At 44.1% G+C, this 26,949-nt stretch overlaps 1 protein-coding gene across 7 annotated transcripts in view; it reads right to left on the reverse strand.

The window, feature by feature from the left end:
• Positions 1 to 898: 898 nt before the first annotated feature.
• LOC135899451 (uncharacterized) overlaps positions 899 to 26,949 on the reverse strand; it is a 361,492-nt gene continuing 335,441 nt past the window's right edge. For all 7 annotated transcript variants that reach the window (XM_065428703.2, XM_065428705.1, XM_065428704.2 and 4 more), the window contains 5 exons: positions 21,842 to 22,034; positions 13,457 to 13,550; positions 9,463 to 9,627; positions 6,469 to 6,715; positions 899 to 4,120 (listed from right to left, as the gene is read on the reverse strand). In XM_065428703.2, coding sequence (XP_065284775.1) covers positions 3,977 to 4,120; positions 6,469 to 6,715; positions 9,463 to 9,627; positions 13,457 to 13,550; positions 21,842 to 22,034 — 843 coding nt within the window. In that variant the 3' untranslated portion in view covers positions 899 to 3,976. The remainder of the gene's footprint in view (positions 4,121 to 6,468; positions 6,716 to 9,462; positions 9,628 to 13,456; positions 13,551 to 21,841; positions 22,035 to 26,949) is intronic.

The following is a 26,949-nucleotide window of genomic DNA, read 5'->3' on the forward strand; positions in this document are numbered from 1 at the left end:
AAATGTCCAGCATAAAGCCAACAAAGCTGTCCCTTTGCTAAGGCTCGATCGGTTTCGCTACCACATGATATTTATCTATGAACAAGACCCTGGATACTTTTGTTCCTTGAAGGCACGTTATTGTACCCTCACCACACTGGGCTAAAAAAATTTTGTTTAGAACTGGCGCAACAAATGACCCATACATGCTTTCCCTTAGGATAAATAAGTTACCACAAAAGCCAGTAACGGTTCTCGCTAAATAACATGACAATCTAATCAGTGTTCTTTTATTGACTAAGCAAAAGGAAATCTTCGCTGCCTTTGGAATCAATAATAAGATAAATAAATGTGTGAGCACTTCTTCAGTAGCATAGTGAACAAAAAATAAGGGTATTGTAATTGAGACTTGGCAGCTGTATAAAAAAATGCACGACTCATTTCTTTAGACATAATTTTCTCCTCTCACTTGCCTCACCCCTTTCCCTCTCGTTTTTGGCACCAACTGTGCTCTGTCACAATAAACCATCAGTTGAAGTCGGCGCTCGTCCTGCTTATGCGTGTTCCTTGTTGTTGTTTTTTCACAGTTCCAGCATGTACAAAACGTCGAATGACTAAGCTCATATTTCCACATCGTTTTTTTTTTTCCTTCTTCGAAAAATTATATGACAACATCTGAGGACCATTAAACGACTATGGGGAGACGTGAGAACTGTGGAGGGAATCAACCACTCTAAGCGAGAGCATTAAAATTTCACAATAAGTTTTCTCCATTCTGATAGAAAGTAAAGAAAACAATATGGTTCACAGGAGCCAGGCGTGCCTGTGGCAGGTTATGAGAACTGTCCACTCCTCTTGACAAACTGTAGGTATGCTGGCGGTCCCAGTGTTGTGCTTTTCATGCAACACCTAGGCAAGCTTTCATGCGAAGCGCTTTATTTTTTCAAGAACTGTTCTACCAATCTTAGGGACACCATAGGCACACAGCTAATTAGTTGACCATTGCATCAGAGACTTATGCGCATTGCACATTTCCAAATTTGAGTGCAGTAACTTCAAATTTAAAATGCAATTTGTATTATACTCGAATGCTACCGATGCCAAATGCAGAATATTTTTTACACACTGCCATAATTAACAGTGCAACATAACGGCACTGAAATGTTGATAGGCACAACAAGGGCTATGTTTAAATACAGTATCCTTCGAACATTCAGATGCTGCTACGAACATTTCTTCAAAGCCTTGGAGATCGAAAGGTACAGTGGTCCTGACTTTATGACATAAGTTACAAATGGCCCGAATTAGGGCTCTTGTGTACTTCACTACAACGCAGAACAGGCATTAAGAAACAGTTGAATAGCCGATTACAACGTGCACAACGGAATCCAAGCACTTGTACTGTACAAGTACATCACACACAAAAAAATTGCACATAAAGTTACTGAGCACAATATTTGCTAAAGGAGCACTGCTAAGTGTCCCTCTTGTGGCAGTTCCTGTCTCTCATTAGTTGATTTAGAAACCTTTGGCAAAGACTGCACATATCAAGAAAGAATGTGATGCAGACAGTAAGCCATACAAATTATGCCCACAATTTAGAATAACATCTCACAACTCTGAAGGGGAAAAGCGAGCAAAATAAATCTTTCTGTATACACGAAAAAAATTCGTCACAGCATGGAACACCACTGCTCTAAAGGCACAAGATTCAACTGCACTCCAGGTGGCAGCACCTGCAGACAGGTTGCAGGCACAATACCAGACATGTCCAGGGGGGCATGTGCCCTTGAATAAAAACTTGTTCTCTTGAAAAGGCCAAGCTCAAACCTTTTTCAGCAATCGTAACACTTTCCCAGTCAAAACAAGTTGCACTGCAAGACCAGCAAGAAAATAATTCACACTGGTACTATCTGGTGAAACTGGTGCCACAAATTTGAGAGCTCTGGTTGTTTTGCTCTCTTTCACACAAATGGCCTGAATTAAGGCTCTTGTGTACTTCACTACAACGCAGAACAGGCATTAAGAAACAGTTGAATAGCCGATTACAACGTGCACAATGGAATCCAAGCACTTGTATTGTACAAGCACATCACACACAAAAAAATTGCTCATAACACGAGCCAATGTTAATGATTCTCTATTTCAAAGGGACTCCTGGAGTCAACACAGAACAAGGAAAAGGAATTATAAATTAGGTGAAACCACACTCCGAGAAAGTGGACATTGGGAAAACGCCTCTTCAGTGGCATCTGTACAAAGTGGCATAAAATTGACAGCTTGCTTAAGAATAGTGAAAAAAAAAAAGAAAAAGAAAACAACCCTATAAAAGTAAATGCACAGTGAACACAGGAGGAATCTGGCAGACAAATCACCGACATTGTTTTTTGAAAAATTTTCCCCTGACTTCGGGACTGCTTCAGCACGATGGCAGAAAAATACAAGCATCACCTTGGAATCACCCAACAAGAAAGATTCCAGAGTGGACGGAAATTTCCATCGAGCACAATAAATAGCAGACAAACAGTTCTTATATGATAATTTTCGATCTTATATGCTGCAATCATTTCAATACATATTTTTCATGAAAACCCAAGCTAGCAGCACTGCAGTGACTACGTGCATAGTATCTAAAATAATTCTGGACGTCACATGTAAAAGCAACTTTCGAACTTGCTTTAGGACGAGAAAGAATTGGCATCAGTATTTACATACTAGGAGGAACACAAACACGTAGAGAGACATGTTGTGAGGACTTTACCTTGTCATATATGTAAAATGCTGGCAAGACGTCCACAAAGAGGCACAGGGTCCTTCTCTTCTGCACAACTACAGTTTCAATATTGGCTGCCTAGTCACATTACTTCTTCACGAGGGTGGAACAAGATATTTAAACCAACTGTGCACCACACAGTCAAACGATGACAAACGGCATCTGCAGCTTAGGCGCACATAACGTGGAAACAGAAAATACAACTTTTCTAAGTAAGGAGGTATGGTCTGTGAATGCATGCCAGCAGCTGTTGTTTCATTTCTAACTGCTTGAAAAATTTATCAAAGTCCCTTATTCGCATGAGTTGTGGCTAAAACGCCCTGTGCCAGGCGGGCCTTTTGCTCGTCGATCACCAGCGATAAAAACACGCAGAACACTTTTCTCACAACATCACCGGCAGGTAGAACCAGCATTGGGCAAAGCCATGTGCACCTGCAGCAGGACGCTTGGGTGGCTTTCTGTCAAATGCACATACTGCTCTGGAATGCATGTCGTTTCATCAGGGCCACCTACAAACTCCAAAAGGACAGGATGCACCTAGGAGCAACTCGCAATGCAAAAGCTGTTGGACCCTCGAGCTACTGTGCCTTGGGCTGCTCACGTGAGTGTTTGCCACTGTGAGAACATTTTCAAAAAATGAGTAGAATGCATTGATAGAGCAGATGCCCACATTGGTCTTGGTGCCGGTATGGCGCATAGTTTTTTCTTTCTTGAAGCAACTGTATGGTGCCACAGTACCAGGTCTACCATGTGCCGAGGCTGCTTGCTTCCACAGCACACTGCAGAACTGGTTGGCGGAGAGCATGTAGCTTCCGATGTATAATATCTGCCCGACTCTGTGGAGTGTCTGCCCAGGGGTTGTCTCGATGAGGCGACGATTCACGACGTTGTATGAAATGAACAAAAGGTGTGGATCATCTGCTTGAGATTTGACTCCGTCGATGTACTTGCTCTACGATTCTCGTCACATTGGGAGTGTAGGTCGTCTGCTCTCTGCAAGCCGTCTGCCATGGGACTGTCTGCTTCATCATATGACAATGTGTGCAACATACTTCTTGGGTGGCTTGACTCCACAACTGTACTTGTTGCGTGACTGTCATTCTGGGATGAGTCAGCACGGGGCAGGGTAGAGGTCAGTTGCATGTCCTTTTTTCCCCCGAATGTTGCATGGCAAAGTTCTTATAAACACAAAAAGCACTCCACTTCTGCTCAGGTGAGGGACTGTCACAGATGCCACCTACTGAGGCATGATGGACCTTTCTGCTTCCACTCACGCGGCGTTACGCACACTTCCTCGAAGGCTGAAGTCGATGCCATGGTGCTTGCGCCGAGGAAGGCCATGTGGACACGGTAGGGAGAAGCATGGACCTGCAAGTCCATTACCATGGTTAGTGAGGAATTAAGAAACCATTTGTCAAAGTTTTCCAACAGTTCTGCCTTCTGCATACTATTCCCCTTTGTATCAGTGCTGTTGTATTCATAATAAGTACTGATTGATAGACTGATTGATGATTAGTCTTTATGTTGTGAGTGCATGACCACATCACAGCAACATAATTTAAGCAATAAAATAAATGCTTAGTGAGAAATTTTTTTTTATTGAAGACAGTGCAGTAGAGGTTGTTTTTATTTGGCAACACAATGTTAAGTGCAGCGACTATAGACAAATGTGCAATATTCAATTACTTAATCAAGGTTTAGTATCTTCATAAACACGCAGCAACAGCAGAAATAAATCAATCTGTGCTCAAGGCATGAAGACAATAGAAGCTTTGAGAGCGGCACTAGCTTTAAAAAGATATTTCTCCAAACTTGTGGAAAGATGCAGCAGCATACCACGCATCATTTTGCCCGAAAGCCTTCCTTGTGAACTGCTGGGTGAAATAGCAGGGAGCATACACCAGGATGTTTTGTAAGAGATATATTTTAGGAAAATATATTGAAATTGGTGCTAGTGGCAATATTTTGACAAGCCTTGAATGACAATTATTTTTAAAGTTCACAATGGCAATGTGTGCTCTGAAGCAATTAATGAAATAAGGACATTTTTCATTTTGGAAATATAGTGCAACATGAACAATGATAAGAAAGAACATGGGATAGTCCTTTGTACAGCACCGTCCTTTCAACTTTTACCCACCAGCATGACTTCTAATCTAGAATTATATACCGGAAAATAGATAATTCGGTTACCACTGATCATCACACACTGATGTAAACAGCCACCAACAATTCAGTGCCTGAAAAAGGACTGTCTCTATGGCACTGTCTTCAATACACCTGAATGTTCGCTGAAACAGTTTACCATATTATGCGTGTAGTGGCTGCATTCATGTAGTAGCTGCACCCTTAACTTTGTAAAGAAAATAAAAAATATATATATGTTTAAAAATTACCGATGTATAAGCCACATGAATGATTTCAAGAAGGTTGGCAGCGCCACCTACTGCAAGGTGCGAGAATTGCAGAACTCTTATTTTTGAGGCACCAAAATTATGCGCGGCGCAAGTTTCGACATCAAGAATAGCCAAATATAGCCAGTGAAACTGCCGCCTGTTAGCGCTTCTTGTTTTATCTTGTTCACCAATCACATGCAATCTTGAAATTTGAACGTATCAATCCTCTGTTTGCTCCCGCGCTTGTGTTTACAAGCTTGCCATTATTACCGCGTCTAGTTGAGGAAATGTGTCGCCAATACTGAACTCACTTTAAAGGGGCCCTGAAACGCATTTCTAACAAATCATAGAATGGCCTCACTATTAAAGTACGTCGTCCCATGAATCTCACGCCACAAACTTTTTTTTTAATCCTTCAACTGTAAGTGGAGTTATAGCACCGATGCCCGGCTGTCCCTCTCTTTTCTTCTCTACAAGCACGCTGGAAGTTACACAGTGAAGACAGAAGCCAAGAGGGCAAAGCCCTGGCCAAAAGTTTAGTGTCGTGGCAGTGAAAAGGCTCACCGGGGCACCCTGTGGCAGCTGCAGTAGACTAGGCTGTGCCGCTGACACCTCGGAGGCCACGTGCAGTAGACGCACAGTGCAAAGATGAAATCATTTCCTGTCTTTTTGAAACTGCAGACAGTAGTCCTACAGTTGTGTTGCTTATACTTTGCAGTATCCAGCCATATGTCTTTATAAACATTCTGGCTGATACTATTCTTACAAGTGTTTCGATAAACAATAGGTGATTAATTTTAATTACATCTGGAACCACTCAGTGAATTTAAAAAGTTATTATATTTTTGAAATCGGCATGAAAAACTCTGTCTGGATGACAATTTTCATTAAACTTAGTAAAAAAAAAAGTTTCTAAAGACCTCCTCCCCCCTTAAATGAACAGGAATGATGAACACTGGCTTCAGTAACATTGTTACAATGTCCTCTAGTAGATAAGTATGGCATCCTCATTTCACTTGTCTTTATCAGGAAACCAACATTTCGAAAGGGAACTTGCATGTCTTCACCAGATGTCTGACAAACACAAGTCACCTTGCTGGACTTGTCTTTGTCGGAAGCTTGACAAAGACAATTTGCTCTGTCGAAATGCTGGCTCCCTGACAAAGACAAATTCCCACGTTAAAGGGTTGGCTCACGCTTCCCTTGTACCACTATTGGTCATTCCTTGTCTGTGTTTCATTTGCGCAGTTAAACAATCAGTCATGAATAGCAAACAAGCCTACTTCAACATGCCAGAAGCACTGCGATGAGTGCACCGACCTTGGGCTGCAGCGACTCGGGAGTGAGGGCGTCCAGCTCGGTCTGCAGTCGCTGAGGTAATCCCGGCAACAGGGATAGGCCTCCCGACAGGAACACCGAGCGTGCCATTTGTCGGCGCACGTCCAACGAACACTCCTGCAGGGCACGCTGCAGCAGCTTGCCAAGACCTGGGCAGTCAAGACCCCACAGCTCGGGCCGGAACAGTCCCTCTGGACACTGGAATCGACCCAGGTCCAGCCGTGCCTCCCTGTGAGCATGCATACAAAACATACTGCAGGGGACGCAACAACAATGACCCCACTCACAAACCACTGTGCTTTAAAGCAGCCCTGAAACACTTCTTGTTGAAGACGAGAAACACATTTGAAGTTATATCTATTTCAGAAGTTTGTTGAAGCAAAAAAAAAGAAGGAAAAGAAAGGCCGCCAGAAGCAGAGTTATTGGCAATCAGATTGCCTTTGATCCTCTTCGCAGTGCTCATGCTCAATTTTCAATGCCACGTACTGCAAAGGCCATGGCGGCGTGGGACGTGTCCACAATGCTCTGCCTACCGTGCACACCGTGGAATTGCATCACCGTGGCATGCAATTCAAATTTGATTCGAATGCATGTCATACAGTCAAGCCCACATATAACTGACAGATAAAAGACAGAAAGACAAACTTTCGTTTAAAACAAACGAGAGCTGTACAGCTGTCAAAATATACATTATTTAAATGGCACAAAATCGCACGTATAACGCACGTCTTTGAGGCCTGCCGATCAGTTACAGCGAACGGACAGCGTAAAACCACTGCCACGATGCAAAATAACGACAAGCTCCGAACCCTTCGCACGTGTGGTCTGTTTTCCCAAGCCTCCTTGGTGGTGAATTATCCATTTCGTGCCCCTCTACCCTCTCCCCACCTTCACGCGCTGCCCACGAGTGTCGACGTGTGGCTTTCAAGAACTGCTTCCTGGGCGCTCCGATCGCGTGAAACAAGCTGCGGCTGTCGGCGTTAAACAATGGCACTGCTATAACAACTGCAAAGGATTGTCACGGGTGGCAAGCGATATGCGAGCCTCACCCAGGCATCGCTTTGGTGGCCCCAACAGGGGCCTTTTAAAAGTTGCGAGAAAGCTGACGCAGCAGTCTGTCAGCTTGAAAAATCCAGAAAAAACGCTGAGGAGCGATTACCACAAGCATCTCGCCATGTACTTCTCACTGACTTGCACGAGAAAAGACTATGTCCGTCAGCCATGCATGCTTTACATGAAGCTTGCAGACATCCTTATCCAATGCATCCAAGTGCTCCACCTAGTGCAGTAAAAGCTTCCTCGTTAAAACGAAGCTCTGAAGGGACTGAATCATCTGCCGGGCCTCCTGCGAGGCAGCCTACCCTACAGTGTAATCGCTGCCATTGTCACCGTCACAATCTGATGCAAGCACTTCGTGACGGTCGTCTCATTGGTTAGAAGCACTTACGTTTCCAAATCTATAGCCGTGTGCTTTCTCTTCACCGGCAACGTCGTGTATTGCCGATGATCAGTGGGCGAATGAGCCATGTTCCGTTTCGGCGGCGAGTCACGCGAGGCTGAGAAACCGCATGGCAAGGAAGAATTCGACGCAACCAAAAAAGGTGAACGCGAGTGATTAAGCTCTTTGCAGAACTGCGCTGAATGAGGAACCAGCGAGCAACATACGAGCAATCTGCGAGTGGCGCAGTTGACACGGTCTATTGGTGTTTCGGAGGGTGGAGCGGCGTAGAGGTATGGGCGTAGCTCATTCATGTTCGGAGGGGTGGAAGGGCGACGGGAGAGAGCCGCGCAGAGATGGCTGAAAAATGAGCATGCGGTGGCTGTTGGAGCAGAGGCCCATCATGCAACGGCTCAAATTTCTTGTTTTCTTTTTTTCTTTTCAAGGATCTCACATTTCACTACTTTCGGCTCGGACACCCAGCAGCCAGACTTCATCATTATAACCGATAATGCGGCATCGGGGCCCTGTAGTAAGCGGGCTATTTCACCATGGAAAACATACAAAAGTTGATGGTGCAGTAGCGTGTCATTGTTATAACCAATATATTGTTAAAACTGGTATCACTATAAGTGGCTTCCACTGTATCAGTAGAACATTGCGTGTAAAAATTCCCGAGCTCACCCCCATCCACCAAACCCTCTTCCTGCCTTTACTGCACTTATTTTTCCTTAGATTTTTCTTAACAGATCATCAATTGCCTGTTCTATGCACTGTATGACCTTCTCAGTTCCTATAAATGCCCTCAGCTGCATGCAACATTGAAAATGTGACAGAGGAAGAGGTGATGACAAGCCATTGATGATGATGAATACATGGCGAAAATAGTGGCAATGGCAGCATCATGACAACTGCGGAATGACACAGTCACAGCATAATGAAGGTGATGACATAACAGAATGGATGGAAGGATAGGCAGAGCAAACCCACTATCATCTCTTAATTATTGCTGCTGTAAAAAAAAAAAAATCTGAGGGCACCTAAGCACTACTTATCAGTTGTGAATGTGAAAGCATTGATGTCCAATTGAATGCTGCTGAGCGGTCCTTCGAGTTATGAACTCTTCGTGGGCAAGCGAGTGCGCTGAGATGCTTGGCACGTTTTGATTTGGCCTTACCAAGGCGCAGTTAGAACGGAAACAAGAGCTTGTGCGGTCAAGCGCACATAACACAGGCTTCCGAGAGGAAGAGCGAGGGTGATGTTGCATCGCGGCTTTGCCCTCTCTCCTCACAAAATACCGCAGCAGCAGGTGTCCCATTTTGTCAGCTCTGCTCTGTCGACGCCTGAGCAATCAAGTGCGAGCCAGCATCAAGACCATGTCTCCCATGCTCATGACGTGACATCGCAGCCAGTGGGAAGTTGTGTGCCGTTTCACGGCTGCTACTGACACCGCCATATTTTTCGCTCAGTGGGCCATTTGACGTTCTCGTACCAAAAAAAAAGATACAGCCAAGACATGTGCAGGGAGCGATACTCACATGTGAGGCGCGGGTGGCTGGAAGAAGTGTCCCAGGGGCAGGCAGCACTCATAGGCAGCAGGATCACAGTGGCAGGCATTGAGCTCGGCTCGGTAGTTGGGTGCCACATAGCACACCTGTTGCTGCACCCAGCGCACCAGGTACAACTCCAACTCTCCAAACAGGCTGCGCGAAGAACACCCAGTGTGACCGTGCAATTATAAATTGCTATCGATACAAAGCAGCAGAACCATTTCCTTCAATGATGCGAAGCAGTGACGCAACAGCTGGCCCAATATTGTGCACATTAAGCCTTTGTAAACACTTGTAGGCATACACTCCAACCTGCGAACTTTAATAATCGTAAAAGCACTCACGAACATGACAAGGGGAAGAGGCTGAGGGTAAGGAAGCAGCATGCATTTTTGTTTGTTTTCCCTCAGCACATGCCTTCTGTGGGACACACATGTACTTTATTTACTATTGCTCAGTATAACGACCTTGGTAAAATCTGCAATTTGCTTTGTTATATCGCAGTTTCATTATATAGAAATTTGAACTTTTATGTAAGTAAGTACAGTCACCGATGGATTTCTCTTACACGGAAGAGACTGCAAAATTTTCTGAGCTATTGGGCAATTCGAAAAGGCAAACTTGAATGAGAAAAAACTCATTTTGTTGAATTTGTGAGTCGGCGACGAAACGCATGGTTTTGTGACATGTCGACAATATCGTCACATCGGTGGCATGTAGCGAAACCAGCCACACTTTCATGTTCACTCTGCCCCCACGGCTGGCAGCATCGCACGCAGCGAGACGACGCTCTCATGAAAAGTGCTGGCAGCGGGAAGTGAATGCTTTGTTTGCCTCTTGCTTCAAAGCGTCTCTGAAACTCGAAATTATGCAACCTCTAGCACTGAGCACGTGGGAATGCAGCGGACGATGTCTTGTCACGTCAGCTCATCCAGTCGTGGCACACGTGGCAGATCATCTCAAAAACTGGGCATGCAGGCTGTGTATGCGCTCAGCCACACTGAAAGCCATGCACACCGCCCAGCTAGGAAAGGAGACAAACGCCAACTTGCACCTGCTCCTGCAAATATGTGCGCTTGATTGCTTGAGCGTGAACTCGCTCCCCTGACACCTTTCCCCTTGCTCGCAAGGGAACGTGGCGCTTACCAGGCTACCATCCTTCTCGACTAGCCCTCATACGCTTTCACTTGCACTTAAAACATACAGCGTGCATGCAGGCGTGATAGCATCTTATCGCCCTTGGACTTGAAGCTGCTCCGCTTTGGCGGCTGCTCTAGGTTACGTGGCGAGCGATTTGAGAGGTGCATTCGCAAGCAGCTACATGTTTTTCAACCATTTCACCATCTGCATCCCAAGAAGCTTCCATTTGTTGTCTCGGTATTCCTTTATGGCAGCAGTGCTGTTTCATTATATTGAAATAATGCATAAACATACTTCTCTATATTGAGGTGCAAAATACAAGTTGCTCTATGGACAAGAACTTATAAAAAGTTAAATAGTTCGTTACGCAGAGAATTTCATTATACTGAAGTTCGTTATGTTGAGCTTTAACTCTATTTACGAGGGTTGTCGAATACCAAATAGTAGATCTTCAATTCAATATTGAATCGAATCAAGAAAGTAATGCCAAATATCAAATTGGATATCAGAAAATTTAACGCGAACGTTTATGTTTCCAAATTTTGTGCATAGAACACAGTGCTGCTCATGCTAAGGAGGCTAATCACATTACTTAACAATAACCTTGCTAGCTATCAGTAACTTAGGTACTTATTAATCGAGATGAACAGTATGCTCTGCTCTTACTAATGGGAACACCAAGTTAGTACGCCAGCACTGATAACAACTAAGTTCATATAAAAAGGTCTGCAAAAATTTTTTTATTGATACAGTGCCTGTAGCGCAATATTTTTTTTCTTCCAAGTGAAATTTACTGCTACTGCCAAATAGAATCAAATGCTTTTTCCCTCTGAAGCTGAATAAACGACGAAGTTGTCCTAAATATCAGCAGGGTTTCAGTTTAACAGTGGGTCATACTGTGCTTAATGGCAATCTTGTATTACTTCAAAAGTTCTGTTATCAAGTTTTCTTCCAGAAAATATGAGAGCCCTTTCCATCTTTATGGCAGGTGGTTTTTGCGGGTTATCGCCAGCTCGTTAAGGTCAATCTACACGACTGAGAAAAAGCAAGGAATGCGCATCACACCCCTCGTGTGGTCATTCGTGCTGCACGTGTCGGGTGGGGTTGGTGCCGACGGCAGAGAGTTTTCAAGTCCAGAGGCCCCCAGCGGGTTTACACGAGATCCCCTACCCTCCCCCATATTTTTCTGTCCATGTCCATCTGCCGTTCGTGTAAATGCACCTGCAGCCGGGGGTCGACTCACTGTCGCATGATATTTTCGGGCCCACCATGTAAATCCAAAGCTGCTATTCTTGCGACAGGTTGCTCTAAGCTACGAAAAGACACTGTTGTGTGCCTACAAACAGTGTTTGGAACGAGGGGTCACCGTACGGTATTTCACAAGGATATAGCAGCCGCGAACATGCAACAGTCATCACGTGCACACACTTTTGTTGGGGAAGTGGTTTGTCGGCTTTCTGAGGGTCACCCTACCGCTGTGAATAGATCTGTGTTAATTTGGTAACCGTAACTTTAGTCGGTGACACCCAATGACGCAGCTCCAATTAGGCCGAACAGGGTAGACAGTGTGGCCAATGGTTTGGCTGCGAGGAAAATTCGCCGCTGGTCGATGTGATAACAGGCTGCCAATTCTTGAGGAAAGCTCTTTGCAAATATGTTCCTACTGGTGGCTCGTTGGTGATCGGTCGCGAAATCATGTGTACGGGTTAGATTGACGGCTGTTGAAACAGAATTCATATCTGTGGTCGGCAAGCCGGCAACTGTGAGCATGCATGCATGTTGGTCTGTGTGCTTACATCTGGGTAGAAAGCTCTGAGCTGCACAAATCTGTGTGTGTGAACACTGAACTGGCGTATTCGATGTGATCACCGTTACTCATCAATTGCTACAAAGGAAACCCATATGGGTTCCTCGAAAGAAAAGCCTCAAAGTTGAAGAAAATTATTCCTGCATCGAACACTTGCCTTGATATGGAGCGTGATGCAGGAAAGGTAGCGTAAAAGAAGGCGTCAAGCAGCCGAGGGAAATCTGGGCCGCCATTGTGAACGAGAATATAATGCTTCGTGTTGTCAACAAATTCGACTTTGCCCTGCCATCTGCTAGCCGCCTGGTTAGCTCAGATGGTAGAGCGGCTGCCCCAGAAAGGCGGTGGTTCCGGGTTTGAGTCCCGGACCAGGACAAATTTTTCTTCAACTCTGAGGCTTTTCTTTCGAGGAACCCGTATGGGTTTCTTTTGTAGCAATTGCTACAAATGGCTGGATGTCTGATTTTCCGTTTATTTAGCAAGAAAGAAAAAAACGATGTACAAACAGTATTAGAACATAAGGCTCTTAAATGCAATGTTGGCTATGGCATTCGGCTGCTAAGCACAAGGTCACAGGATCGAATCTCGGCCACTGCGGCCGCACTTTGATTAGGGTGAAAACACCCGTGTACTTAGATTTAAGTGCACCTTAGACACCAGGTGGTTCAAGTTATTCTGGAAATTCCCTGCTACGGCGTGTGTCATAATCAGACTGTGTTTTGAGCTCGTATAACCGCACCATTTAAAAAAAAATACAATGTTGCGAACAAACTTTTTAAAACAATGGAGAGTGTAGTTCAGAGTTTCTGAATGAGTACGAGTTCCAATTTGCCCAGTTCGCCAGCCCTCTGCAGCCTGAGCAGTGCCCTTAAGAAACATGTGACAAGTCTGTGGCAGTTCACTCGAAGCCATCATAGGCCTCATCCTGCAGTGGACATAAATAGGCTGATGATGATGCAAAACATTGCCAAGATACAATAGTACTGAAAGACTTGCACAAGAGAGTAGTACAGATAAATTATGAATATCAGTAATAACCTGAGCTGCTTCTGGGCGAGGGCTTGCCGCAACTGCTGCGTCAGCTGCTGGGCTCCGTGAGGCAACCGGGACACACCGCCTTCCACAATATATCCTGCAAAGCATCGCAGGTGAAGCCACTGCACAGGCGATGTACATCACAGACACTTAACCCTTTTAACTCCCAAAAGGTTTCATGGAGAACTGCAAAAGAACTGCAAAGAATTTCTTATTTTTATTTTTACTTTCCAGAAGTTTGCACATGATGTGCTCAAAAAAAAAAATTGTTTTATTTCTTTCACTTAATAAAAACATCGAATAACAAACCTCGGTCAGGAAAGACTTTTTTTGGCCAATGCATAAAACTTTTTGATAACATTCTGTCAACCCATGACAGCAAAACAAATGTAGAAAAAGTATGCACGAGTGCCTAGTAGTAGGCAGTGGGATGAGCAAACACATGCACATCGACAACCTGGTTAAAAAACTTGCAAAATGCACAGGCATGTTATACAGAGTCCACCCTCTACTACCTCTGAGTGTTAGACTTTTAGTTTATAATGCACTATCTTTATCTAACCTTTCATATTGTCATCTGGTGTGGGGTACAACATGGTAAAATACATATAGGTTGCAGAAAATACAGAGAAAGGTCATTCGTATCATTGCGAATGCCCCGTTTAGTGCTCACACTCAACCTCTTTTCGAATCATTAAAAGTAACACCAATTAATGACCTATATAATTTATAGCTAAGTAAACGATATGAAAGAAAACGGAAAAACCATGCCGCATTCTTTGAGGACACAGCTAACTTACGGCCCAAAGCTAATTACTACCCAACACGTAACGACGACGTCTGGTATGTGCTATCCTTTCGTACTAATTATGGTCGTCAAATGCTCCGACATATAATTCCAACTCTTCTTAATCGGCGCAATGAGCACCGAGGACCTAATGATACAATTTTCTTTTTGCTTTTTGTTTTTTCTGCAAGTTTGCGCCTCCTTTCTCCCTTTTTCTTTTCTTATTGTTATTCTTCGTTTCGCATTCTTTAGTGTTCCTGAGCTTTTCGTGTTAATTCTGCCGCCTTCATTTATATGTTATTGCAAGAGGATGTTCACTAATTGTTACTGAATGTGATGTTTACCTATGCACTGCAGTCTTTTTTTTAAATTATTGTTCTGTCCGTGTTCTGTTGCTGCCGGTTTTTATGTACGGGGGTGCCCCCCTCTGTCAAGCCAGTCATAGGCTTTTTGGGTGCACCTCTAACATCCCTGATGTTGAAATAAATAAAGGTATGACTTGTGTGACGGACAGGCACTATCTTGTGAAGACAGGAAGGAGGCCAGTGTAGAAGAAATCTGAAGCAGCAGAAGCCTTGATGTGGGCGAGTTGGTTTAACATACTTGAAGAAAAACAGCACTACAAAGACGCGGACTAAAACAAGAACATGTACGATGGACAGGCGCTCATAGTGATTAAGGCATTGGAAACTGCAGTGCGAACGAGTCGGACTTGCCCTTGGAGATATTGGCACATATTGGTAGGACGAGTACAGGTTGGGCTTGGGGGTTAAAGAACATCGAACTAGCTTCGGTCAGATATTTTCCAAAATTACGAACATACTAAATTCTACGATGCTGGGATAAAAGTTTAAGAGTTTAAAAAAAAGTGTATAATATGCACTGTGCATAAGACACAATAATGCATGCCAGTACACTCATACTGAAATGCTGTACTCAACCATTTCAGGGCATTTAACTTCTGTAAACAAAATCTTAAAGGAGATGCAAATGCTATCAGAATAAAACAATCAATGCTTCTCTTAGGTTCACAAAATCAACATTTATTTCACTTAACTCGAATCCATCAAAGGCCTCGTCCTCCAACACACTGTCAGTCACTTCAGATGGCAGCATCGTTGGGCCACTGCTGTTGGCCTCTCAAAAACTTTTATGTGACATTGTAAGCATCTTGAAACATGCTGCCACCATTGCCTCTGCGGTGTGGCGTACTGTAGATGTACAGTGTTCACGGAATGAAACGCGTCAATTTAGGGCTAACTAATGCCCAGACTTTCGTTTGTACTGGCTGCAGTTCGTGTCACATCGACGTAACTTTGGTGTGTACACTTAGAACGGAGTCAGAGTCACCTTTAGTGACCAGATTCACAGCGACATGACATGGTACTCTCGAGTTCTCTGCACATATGCTGGGTTCTACCAAATACTCGCTGTCGCGTTTCATTCCGTGAGCACTGTACATGTGAACAGCAATCACATCTCACCTCAACAAACGCATACAAAGGCAAAATGGTGACTGGAAATCGGAAGCACTATGACTACTGCTTGACTGCTACAAATTTTTGCACGGGCGACTAATGCAACAATGGCTGACCTCCAATGTGGAGCCAGTATAATGTGAGATGAGAAAGAAGTATTGCGGATTACCGGTATTTGAAAAAAAAAAAAGAAACACACATGCATAAAGTTGTTTTCTATTCAAATCAGATATATATAAGGTAACAATTATTTTATAACCATTCATCATAGAGAAGATAGTTGGGCCAGTTGATGTTTCATTTGAGCCTAAAGACATTGTTAACTAATGCTAAAAGGACGTGGGACAAGAACAAGAAGCATTATGTCCTGTGTGCTTCTTGTTCAGTTAACAATGTCTCAAGTCATTGAAAAAACTGCGTTTCAAAGCGAATTCGGGACTCAGACGCATGTTGCACAGCAATAACATCGATATAATGGTCCCGCCGAGGCACGAAAGCAGTCGGTGAACTTAACACCTTTGCTGTATAATTCAAGAATATTGCCATGACAGTGTGGGAAGGAATAAGTACAAGATATAGTTTAAGCACAATGAATGAATTTGAATAAAATGAATAAATGTTCTCAATATTTATTCACTGCACATAAACTATAATAAAATGAGCTTCAGTTGAGTAAAGAAGAAGCATTAGGAAGCTGCGTAATTAATAACTTCAGCACGTAAACATTACACACAGCAGAGTACATTTCACTAAGAGTGAAATTTTTTTTATCGAGTGTTCAACAAATTAGGAAGCATTTCTTTACTTCTGGTCAGTGATCACTCACGTGGAAATTTGTATGTTACTTGCAAAAAGAAACAGATTTCCCCGCTGGGTGAATGTGCTCATGCTCTTTTTTGGTGTTGTATTGACCCTCGTTTTTATACGTCTTATGCTTTCAAGTGCTGCATTGTTTAAATATCATCGCAGTTTATTGGGATGCTTACAGACTGGGGCCTTCTTGACAGGCATTCTTTATTCTTCATTTGTCTTTTATTTATTTACTCATTTTTATTTATTTACGAGATACTGCAGGTCCTAGCGGGCCCAAGCAGGAGTGCTAAAATTACAAAAATATACATACATGCATTCAGAAGAAAACAAAGAAAAACGCTGACATCTCTGTTGCGAAATTAACTGATAGCAAAATAAATCATATCAATTGAGTCAGTGCTGTTTAAGGGGGGACGTGGGTATTAAAAACCGAAAAGCGCAAAAAAAAAATATATATATATTTTTCAGAACTTGTTTGGGCATCTCTAATGCCTAATCTACACCGTCTGAAATTGATTTGATTTGAAACGCACCATAAGTGTCTTAAAAAAATTATTTTGTCAGCGCGGACGGCGAGAAACGATCACAAGGTCGTGCCGAAACACCGGAGTTCACGGAGCTATTTCTCATGTTTCCCGCTGCCGAGCGCCACCATCTTGGTATCGTTCGAAAGCTCAAAGTTCCGCCTGGCAGTGGGTCGTTTTGAAAACCAGTGATACGCTGTTTCTTTGTTCATTGTATTACGAACGTAAGCGACAAATTGACCCTCAGATAAAAAAAAAGAACATTTGAAACTGAACACGCGTCCGCGAAAAGCGAAGCGCTAGCCGTTACTGCTTCCTATGACAAGAAAGAGGAGGCGGTTATTCCAAGGTTCAAACGAGCTGACAAGAATCACGCCGGAGATAAGTCACTGTGTTGTGCAATCTCGTACCGCATCGGCAATAACACAGCCAGTGAAGCTGATCCTTGCACTCTATCCCCGCATGTGGGTTTGGTTTGGAGACCGCAGACGATGTGTCGATGCCTATATTCAAGTGCCTCTCAGGCATACGCGGGTTCATGCTGGTGCATTCCAGATTCTGTTAGCATCCTATACGTGCGCCTAATGTCAACATCAGCGGAATAATTTCGCGTTTTTATTTATATTGTAATTATTATTTCCTATTTCTGAAGCTTGAAATTTATATTTTCTTAGTTTCTTTGTTCTCAAGTACAGCATTTTTAAGTTTCAAACTTTAGGATCCGAACTGTGTCCCTTCTACTCATTCAATTGTCGTTATACTTTTTTTTCCCTGAATGCAGGCGAGTCAGAGAGTGCACAAAGCTATGATGTAGTGTCTTAGGACACTGAAATATTTTGAAACCCTGTAGAAATCACAAACAAGAATTCACATTTGTAAAGCTGCATGCAACTTTAGAATTTCATAACTTTGGCTAAAGTACAGATACATACATCCAAGAGCTAACTTGCAGTATTTGAACATCCAAGAACATACCTGCTTACCTTTAGCTATCCTGTTGCAGTGCATATCTTGCAAGTCGCATGCCAAATCTTTAACGCAAGAAAAATTGTAACTAGTTCTTTTATTTACTTTAGAAAAAACTTAATAGCATACAGTGAAACCTCGTTAAACCGTAGTAGGCCGGAGCTCGGAAAAAGTACGTACTAAACGCTAGTACTGTTTAAGCGAAATAGCATGAGATCGCCCACTTACCTGTCGAAAACGGAACTCAGAGAGAGTGCGATGAAAGGGGAAAAAACATGCAGTATTTATTCACTTCGCGGGAAGTAAGTGTTATTTTCGTTTGATGTCGCGGTGGCCTAGCACGACGACAGCGGCCTCAAACTTACTGAAGCTGCGTGCCAGCTTCTCAGCCAGCCCCCCTCCTCTCGGCAAACACTAGCACGGCAGATTCCTCGTTGGCGTTATGTATTCTCCGTGCACGCGCGCAGTAGTGCTGCATAAGTCCCGGGGTGCCTTTTTCGTTGCCGGGTGCCGGAGTTCGGAAAACTTTTCGTTTGGAATAGTTACGTTATCGCGCCCCTGTTCTCCTTGCGACGATCGCATTCAGGAGGCTGACGTAACGCGTAGCTTCTGCCACTGTCCGGCCTGAATAGCCCGTGCTGTCACTTTTCGTGTCGTCCTCATCACTGTTGCTAGTTGACACTTCGGCAACAACAGCGGCAACGATGGTGAAAAGTCGAACCTCGTAGCCGACATCTCCGTGGTCGCAGCAGCGCTGCCGAGCAACTTCGCATTCCAAATGCCACACACTGTAGTCAACAGCAGATCCATGTCGTGGGCCAGCGCCGACTTCTTCGTGTCACGTTCGGTAGCACGGACGATGTCTAATTTTTCTTCTATGCTGAGCACCCGGCGTCTGTTTTATCCTAGCTTCGGCATGACGTGGGTCCTCGCTTGCACGACGCCACAACGCTCTCTGGCGCGGCGTCCATGCGGCGTCGAAATGATGTTGACGTTGATGCGGCTTCACGTGCAAACGCACAGGGTGCTTGGAGGCCGTTGTACCAATCTCTGAGGCTTGTTGTTCTGCTGGGCAGTCCGATAGAGACGACGCACCGGCGTGTTTGCGCGACGAAAAGTGGAAACGCTACGTTTTAACCGATGTGTACGCACTAAGCTGGTACGGTTTATGCGGATACAAAATACATAATGTTCAATGGCCGCTGAGTCGGGGAATTGACTTTACTACTTTTAAACCGAAACTGCTGTTTAAGCGGGTACGGTTTAATGAGGTTTTACTGTATTTGTAAGCAACACACAAGATTAGATGTGTCCGGAAAGTTTCATGTTTCAAGAGCATTGCATGAATACAAAACCAACCAATCATGAGGCTGGTGTTCCGTCTAAGTGGCTAATGTTCCGTCCAGGATGAATTTTTCTTCAACTGCGAAGCTTTCTTTTTGAGGAACCTGTTTGGGTTTCTTTGTAGCACTGAGCTACATTTAGGTGGATGTCTTGTTTTCCCTTTATTAATTACTTCTCTCCACCTTGTGGGTTTCCGCCGAACTATAATGTCAGAAAAGCCCTTCCTAAAACCATGTCGAAAAGAGGAGAGAATGTTATTATTTGTTGAAGGCTTGATTATGTAATTAGCAACAATATGTTCAAGCATCTTACAGCTCGAAGAAGTCAGAGATATAGGACGATAATTTGAAATCAGCGATGTGTCACCTTTCTTGTGTATGGGCATCACATGTGCTGTTTGCCAGTCAGCCAGTAGATCCACAGATGATATGAATGCAAAAGAAATGCATGCAGGAAATGGGGCAAGCATTTCCGCGTAGCGGAAATGGGAGACCAACAGACTATTTGGAAGACCATCAGGGCCAGGTGGCACTTTAGTCTTCATGTTAAGAAGCGAAGCCACAACACCTTGTAGTGATAGAATATTGACACGTGTACTTATCTTTATCGGGCGACCAAGTTTCGCCACCTAACTAATGTTATCGCACAGCACGGGACGTGCCTGCATGTATCCGAAGTTTCTGGAAAGTTATCGATGCTTCTATCCGCTTTCTGTTGTCGCCGAACCTTATGCTATCTGATTTCATCGCCTGACGCGAATGGTGTAGAACTTTGTGTGAAGTACGCGGGTCTTAACGGTTAGTCTGGAATATTCGACGATTGATGTATAAAAGCCGACGCGCTTGACCCGTTGATCAGACTTTCAACGATCTCCGACCGTGTTCGCCGCTATCGTTGTGCTATAAGTGTAGCCTGTTTTGTGGGCACAGGTTCGCCCAATAAATGTTAGTTTTGTCATTCACAGTATTGCTACTGTGTTCTTCAACGTCACCACCACGTGACAATATCGTTGAGATCAGAGCACGATACAGGGGTGTGACTGACTGTTTCAGAAGGGTCAGAAAACATGCTGTGAAAATGTTAAAACGTTCCGCGATGGCCTCCTTGTCAACAATTCGAACACCATTGAGTTGTATCTCGTTGATTCAAGAAGTTCCAGAACTTTTGAGGTTGTTATTTTAAAAAATTTGGTAGGGTATGTTGAAAATATGCCATTTGGAACGTTTCAACGCCTCATTAAACGTTGTTCGAGCGGCTATAATAGTGTTTGTAGCTCGTCCTTTTTCTTAAGGCGCTTAAGTTTTCTTCTTAGATGCAGTGGAAAGTGGCTTTCCTTTCCTCATGTAGAACATTCTCTGTAAACGATAAGACTCTAAGGTTGCTTTTCAGTACATCATTTCTTGTTTGAGTTTATCATGTTTCCTTCGAAAGTTCAACTGCACTGGTATTTATGTCACATGTAGCCCCAAGAAATCTTTTAGTTGCAACCTAGCACTGTCTGCATCAGCCATTCCTTGTGTGCGGCGTACTTCAAAAACCATGAATCCCATATTATTAGTTAGGACTTTATTCCACAAGTGGCCAGAAAGCCCGATATAGGCGGTTTGTTGGCTTACCGAGTGTTGTGTGGCTGCTGTGAATAGATCTGCATCAATTCGACACCAAACTGCAACGCCAACTAGGCCTAATGGTCTAGGTGATGTGGCCGTGACGTAAATGCACCGCTTACCGATGTGGCAATGGGCTGTAAGCCATTGCAGAATGCTTGTCAATGTTAGTAAAGGTGACTCATTGCCGATCGTTGCCGAGATAATGTGTACAGCTTAGATCGATGGTTGTTGAAGCAATGTGAAGTTTGTTGCCGCGTATCCAATACGATCTGTTTACCTATCTGGGCTAATCAGTCCAATTTTTGTACGTGCTTTAGCACTTTATGAAATAAGTGTTGCTTTTGTTGCCTCTCCCTTTGTCGATGTCTCATTAGTATTTCATTCGGTCCTGGCGACCCAGCTAAACTTATCGACAGAGGCGGGCCCAGCATCACACTGCATGTGTGCAAAGTTTGCTACTGCGCCACCTGGGGCAGCCTGTCTGTGCCATGCTCGGTGATCCTTTTGTACCGAAATGAAGTGAAACACTCGCTTGGGCGGCGGCGAGTGTGAGGCGCTCTTCTGTGCACGGGACACTGCACAGGTCTCTACCCGTAATATATTAAATATTCGAGAAATCGAACAGTAGATATTCGATTCGAGAATCTAATCATTTTAATGTTCCCCGTTTGATTTGGTGATATACGAGTATTTTCGAACCCCTACCTTATAACGGATACTACTGACAAGGTAACATAACCCATACATTTGCACTCATTAGGGAACTCAAGATAAAGATGAGTAGGAAACAAGCAATGCAAAGAAATACAACTTGACCATTCATGAACAAGGAGGAAGAGAGAGAGAGATGAGGAAAATATACCAACCATCAGCTATTGGCAGGATGTCGATGCGCGCTCCCAGGTCGACGACTACGCCTGATGTGGTGTTGTAGGCATACAGAGCACAAATGGCCTGGTGAGTGACGCTCAGGGCACCGACACCCACGTGAGAGAGAAGGGCCTCGGCAAGGGCTGCCTGAGTCTGCAGGCTGAGGCTACGCGGTACACAGAGCTGCACCTGCAACGAATGTGTTCCAGGACAGAGCATTGGTGGTAGACTGTGCAAAAGCGTTTTCTTACACATGACACAGCTGAGTCCCCTTGCTTTCTGTTACAGTTTAAGCACATCATGACGCACTCACATTTTACATAACACTACTGTTGTTGAAACAAAGTTCTATCTGATATGAAAATAAATTTGTTGTCTTGAATATTCATTGTAAACATAAATTCCTTATATGATGATATTGATGAGGAGCAAATTAAATTTACATCGTTATATTCGTGTTTTTCATATTATGTTTCCCGAAGTGCTGCAAGATGTCATGCACCCCGCAGCCTCCACAAGTTGTTACGTGACAAATGGTGCAGTGCCGTTGCCTGCATACTGCATCCCGACGCACATGTAGCGTTCTTGCCGCTTGAACTTCTCATGTGGAATGACACTTTCAAATAACTTCTTACTCGGCTGACATTTTTATAGTTTTTTGATAGATATACCAGACACACAGGCTTCAAGTACATGCCTGAGATGGCCAAAAGCTTTGTTAAATTGAAACCGTGCAATGAAATTACTCCTTTAAATTGGAGAAAAAGAAAGAAAAGAAAGAAATACAGTAAAAACTTGTTAAACCGTACCCATATAACAATAGTTTAGTTTTAAAAGTAGTAAAGTCAAATCCCCAACTCAGCAGCCATTGGACATAATGTGTTTTGTATCCGCTTTTCGTTGCGCAAACACGGTGGTGCGTCGTCTCCATTGGGCCGCCCGGCAGAACAACAAGGCTCAGAGATCAGAACGGCCTCCAAGCGCCCTGTGTGTTTGCGCGTGAAGCCACATCATCATTTTGGCACCATGCCAGAGAGCCTAGTGGTGTCGTGCTGAAGCTCAGATAAGAAAGACACTGGCTGCTTAGCATAGAAGAAAAATTGGACATCATTCGTGCTATCGAATGTGACACGAAGAAGTCGGCGCTGGCACGCGACAGGGATCTACTGTTGACTATGGTGTGTGGCATTTGGAATGCGAAGAAGTTGCTCAGCAGCGCTTCTGTGATCGCGAAGAGATGTCGGCTACGAGGTTCGTCTTTTCGCCATCGTTGCCTCTGTTGTTGCTGAAGTGTCGACTAGCGATAGTGATGAGGATGACAGGGAAAGCAACAGCACGGGCAATTCAGGCCTGACAGTAGCGGAAGCTGCACGCTACGTCAGCCTCATGAATGAAATCGTCGCAACGAGAACAGCACCATGTAATGAAGGCGCCGCACGACTTCTGCAGCGTGACTGCCTGCGTGCATAGTGAACATGCAACGCCAACGAGGAATCTTCCATGCGAGTGTTTGCTGAGAAGAGGGGTCTGCCTGAAAATTTGGCTCGCAGCTACAGTAAGTTTGAGGCTGCTGTCGTCGCTGCTAGGCTGCCGCGGCATCAAATGAAAATAACACTTTTGTCATGTGAAGTGAATAAATACTGCATGTTTTTTTCCCCTTTCATCACACTCTCTCTGAGTTACGTTTCTGACAGGTAAGTGGGCGATCTCATATTATTTCGGTTAAGCAGTACTACCGTTTGGTACGTACTTTTTTCGAGCTCCGGCCAACTACATTTTAACGAGGTTTCAGTGTACATGGTTTTCAATTAAACTAAGATCGGGACATGGAAACAATTTGTTACATTGTGCATTTCATTAAATTGAGGTCCGTTAAATCAAGGTTATATCAAGCATCGAGCAAAGAAAAAGGATTGCGATCCACTTATAACACCTGCCATAGTGAAGAGCCAGTCACAAATTAACATGTTATATGACAATTTATGACAGCCGCGTGAGCACTGCTGTTACTACAGCAGTTGCCCCAAAACAGGCTCTATTTTGGCAGCTCCAGACAAAAGCCTGGGATGCACAAATGTTAACGTGAAGCAAGGTTAGGGAAACAGTGCCTATTAATGTACTTCATAACAATTAAATTGATACACATTAAATGCATCTGAAGTTTTACATTTGAACCTTGTTATAATGAAGTTTCATTTGACATGAAAATGCCTCCATTATATATAATATTCGTTATAACTATACACTCCGATATCAGCAGGAAAGAAGTTCTTGATTGGGTCTATGAGAAAAGAAATACCAGCATGATGCTCCAAATAGGGCAATAAAGCATCTCTGTCAGTTTTGATGCCTGTCAAAGGCTGGTTGTGCTGATGTGTGGCACCTAAACTATGATAAACTATTGAGTTACAAACACGCACTTCGCAACCACTGTTAATACACAACTGTGCGATTGGTGCGATGATCATGAGGGATTGGCATGTTGGCTTGTCGGACACGAGCCAACCAGGCCAAGCCACTAGCCATAACGATCACAGACATCTAAAATGTGCAGTTTCAAGCTGCTCTTGCGGAATATTTGAGATTTTTACTACCAGAACACACATTAGAGCTGCGAACAAAGTATTTACTTCATTGTAACCAATATTGTCTTGAACATTACACTAAGTTTTATTATGGTTGCAAAATACTTTCTTAAATAAAGTATAGCCAAAGAAATTTTAGATTTACTTCCTTATATCCAATAATTCATTACATCTAAGCTCGTTACAGCAGGGTTTGACTGCATTAACACTTGGGACACATGGAAAACCACAGGACGAAACTTGTTCAGATAGGAACAGGGCAGGACAGACAGAAAGCCTCATGCATATCACCTTCTTCATTAATATCACTGACGAGGAGTACACTACATAAAGCAGACATACTGAATGCTGTGTAAACAAGCGTACCAGGTCATCAAAACTGTTCTGGTTAAGCCAACCACTTGTTTGAGCTCAAAATTTGTAGAAAGCTGATGCTTTGCAGTTTATGCAGTTTAACCCTGCCTGTTCTGTCCACAATAAATAATGTGCATAAAAAGGCACAAAAACAAATTTCACTGCAATGAAACGGTGGTGCCGTCCATTAGGACAATTTAAAAAATGTGCATTGTGTGCCACTGTTAATAACAAAAGGTGGTGCCACCATTCTATTCCTGCAAAAGTTTTATTTTTATTTTTGTCTAGTCATGAGAGACCTGTGCTTCCAATTCTGGAAAAGAACAGGCAAAAATGTTAATCATAGGTATATGATTCAGCTACCTCACTGCAGAACTGTAATAAATTGGTTTAATTTCACTACAAAACTTGGCATAAACGGATCATTTACTGTACTCTTCTGCTGATGGTGCTCATTCATCCATCTTCTGATCGTGCTCATTCATCCTTCTTAATGTAAGATAATTATCTCTAACCTCAATAAGGGGGGATGAGAGTCTAAAAATAGAAAAAAGTTTTTGAAAATGTCAATTTTAGGAAATCCCGATTTCGAAGTCATTATAGTCCAAAGTATGCTCTAGCAAACGCGAAAGGCCCTGTGCCCTGTGTAACGCGAAAGAAGCTTCTCTGAAAGTCCGACGGGACGAGAGGGCGACCACAGGAGCACGAGCGCACCAGGTGAAAACTGTACGTCACGATGGCGGGCGTTGTACTGACACTGCTGAGTGATCTGTGAGGACGTAAGTCGAGCACGGGCAAGCTGGCGTGCATGGTCGGCGAGGGCGATGGCGTCGCGCGCATACTCGCTTGTTGAGATCGCAGCAGGAGGAAGTGCCGTGTCTAGAAGCAAGGTAGGCTCGCGACCGTACAGTAGATAAAAGGGAGAAAATCCGGCGGTGTCGTGCCGGGAAGAATTGTACGCAAATGTTACGTAAGGAAGGGCAATGTCCCAGTCGTGGTGGTCCTTGGAAACGTACTTGGCCAGCATATCGGTAAGAGTACGGTTTAACCGCTCTGTCAGGCCATTGGTTTGAGGATGGTATGAAGTAGTCAGATGTGTTGAATGGAGCAGGAACGCACAATGTCAGCAATAACTTTCATGGCCGGGAGCCATGAAGGAAGGCTCGACGTACCGTCCACTGCGAAGCTCCGTGACGAGGTACAGGGAATGTCCACCTCCACCAGATATGTTACGTAGGAAGACGCAGACGAAAAGCTATGTACAAATATATTTACAAGGAAAATACACTGCGCTTGGCCAAGAGGCAACAGCCCGCGCTAGCTTCTACTCGTCGTCGTCGTCTTCACACTGCTGGCCTTTCGTGATCGCACATATTGTGCCGTAGCAATATTATAACTGAATTCCGTCAACAAGTGCTAAAAAACAATAATTTAGAACCATAGGTAGACGAAAATCAATGCCTACATTCGGAAATTTGACCCGACTTCAAGCTGCTGTAGCTCTGCACAACGAACGACAACCAATCAGTGCCATCTTGGCCTTGTTACAAAGCTGCTTCCCAGCGTTTGAATTTGGTGTGCTTCAAGCCAACCTACGCCTTGTGGAGCCGCTGCAGTCGATGCCTTTTGAGAAGTCGGGAGGATGCTGATTGGGCAAAGCGCACGCGACGTCACCACGCGAAGTGCAGCCCTCCGATTGGCCATGACGTGCGCCTCCTCTCCTGGCCTCCCCGGTGCAGTCAGGCCTCGTAGTTTGAAGCATCTGCTACTGTTCGCTCCGCCATCCTAGACACGGGTTTCTCTTTGTGTTTGCGAGCTTTTTCTCATTGCCATGAGTTCACCCGCGTTAGTTCTTGGTCGCTCTACCCGCGTTGCAGAATTTGGTTTGTTTCACATGCTTCGATGGCCCGCGATGCCCTTTTGAAAGTAAGCACACAGAAAGCGTGTAGCAAAAAGAGACTGCGCTTGGAACAAGAACATAGCGTCAGTGAAAATCGCAACTTTGGTGGCGCCGCCGGCTGTTTCTTCTGTGGTCAGTACGGCTGGGCCATGCTCAACAACGTCGACTTCGGTGCCATCACAACCTCGTTCGTCGCCGCTTGATGCTGCTGGAGCAAACTCGTGTGCTGAGCGCATTTACAATGACATGCCCAGGCCAAGTTCGC

This window comes from Dermacentor albipictus, chromosome 6 (assembly GCF_038994185.2).
Source record: "Dermacentor albipictus isolate Rhodes 1998 colony chromosome 6, USDA_Dalb.pri_finalv2, whole genome shotgun sequence".
Lineage (NCBI taxonomy): Eukaryota > Metazoa > Arthropoda > Arachnida > Ixodida > Ixodidae > Dermacentor > Dermacentor albipictus.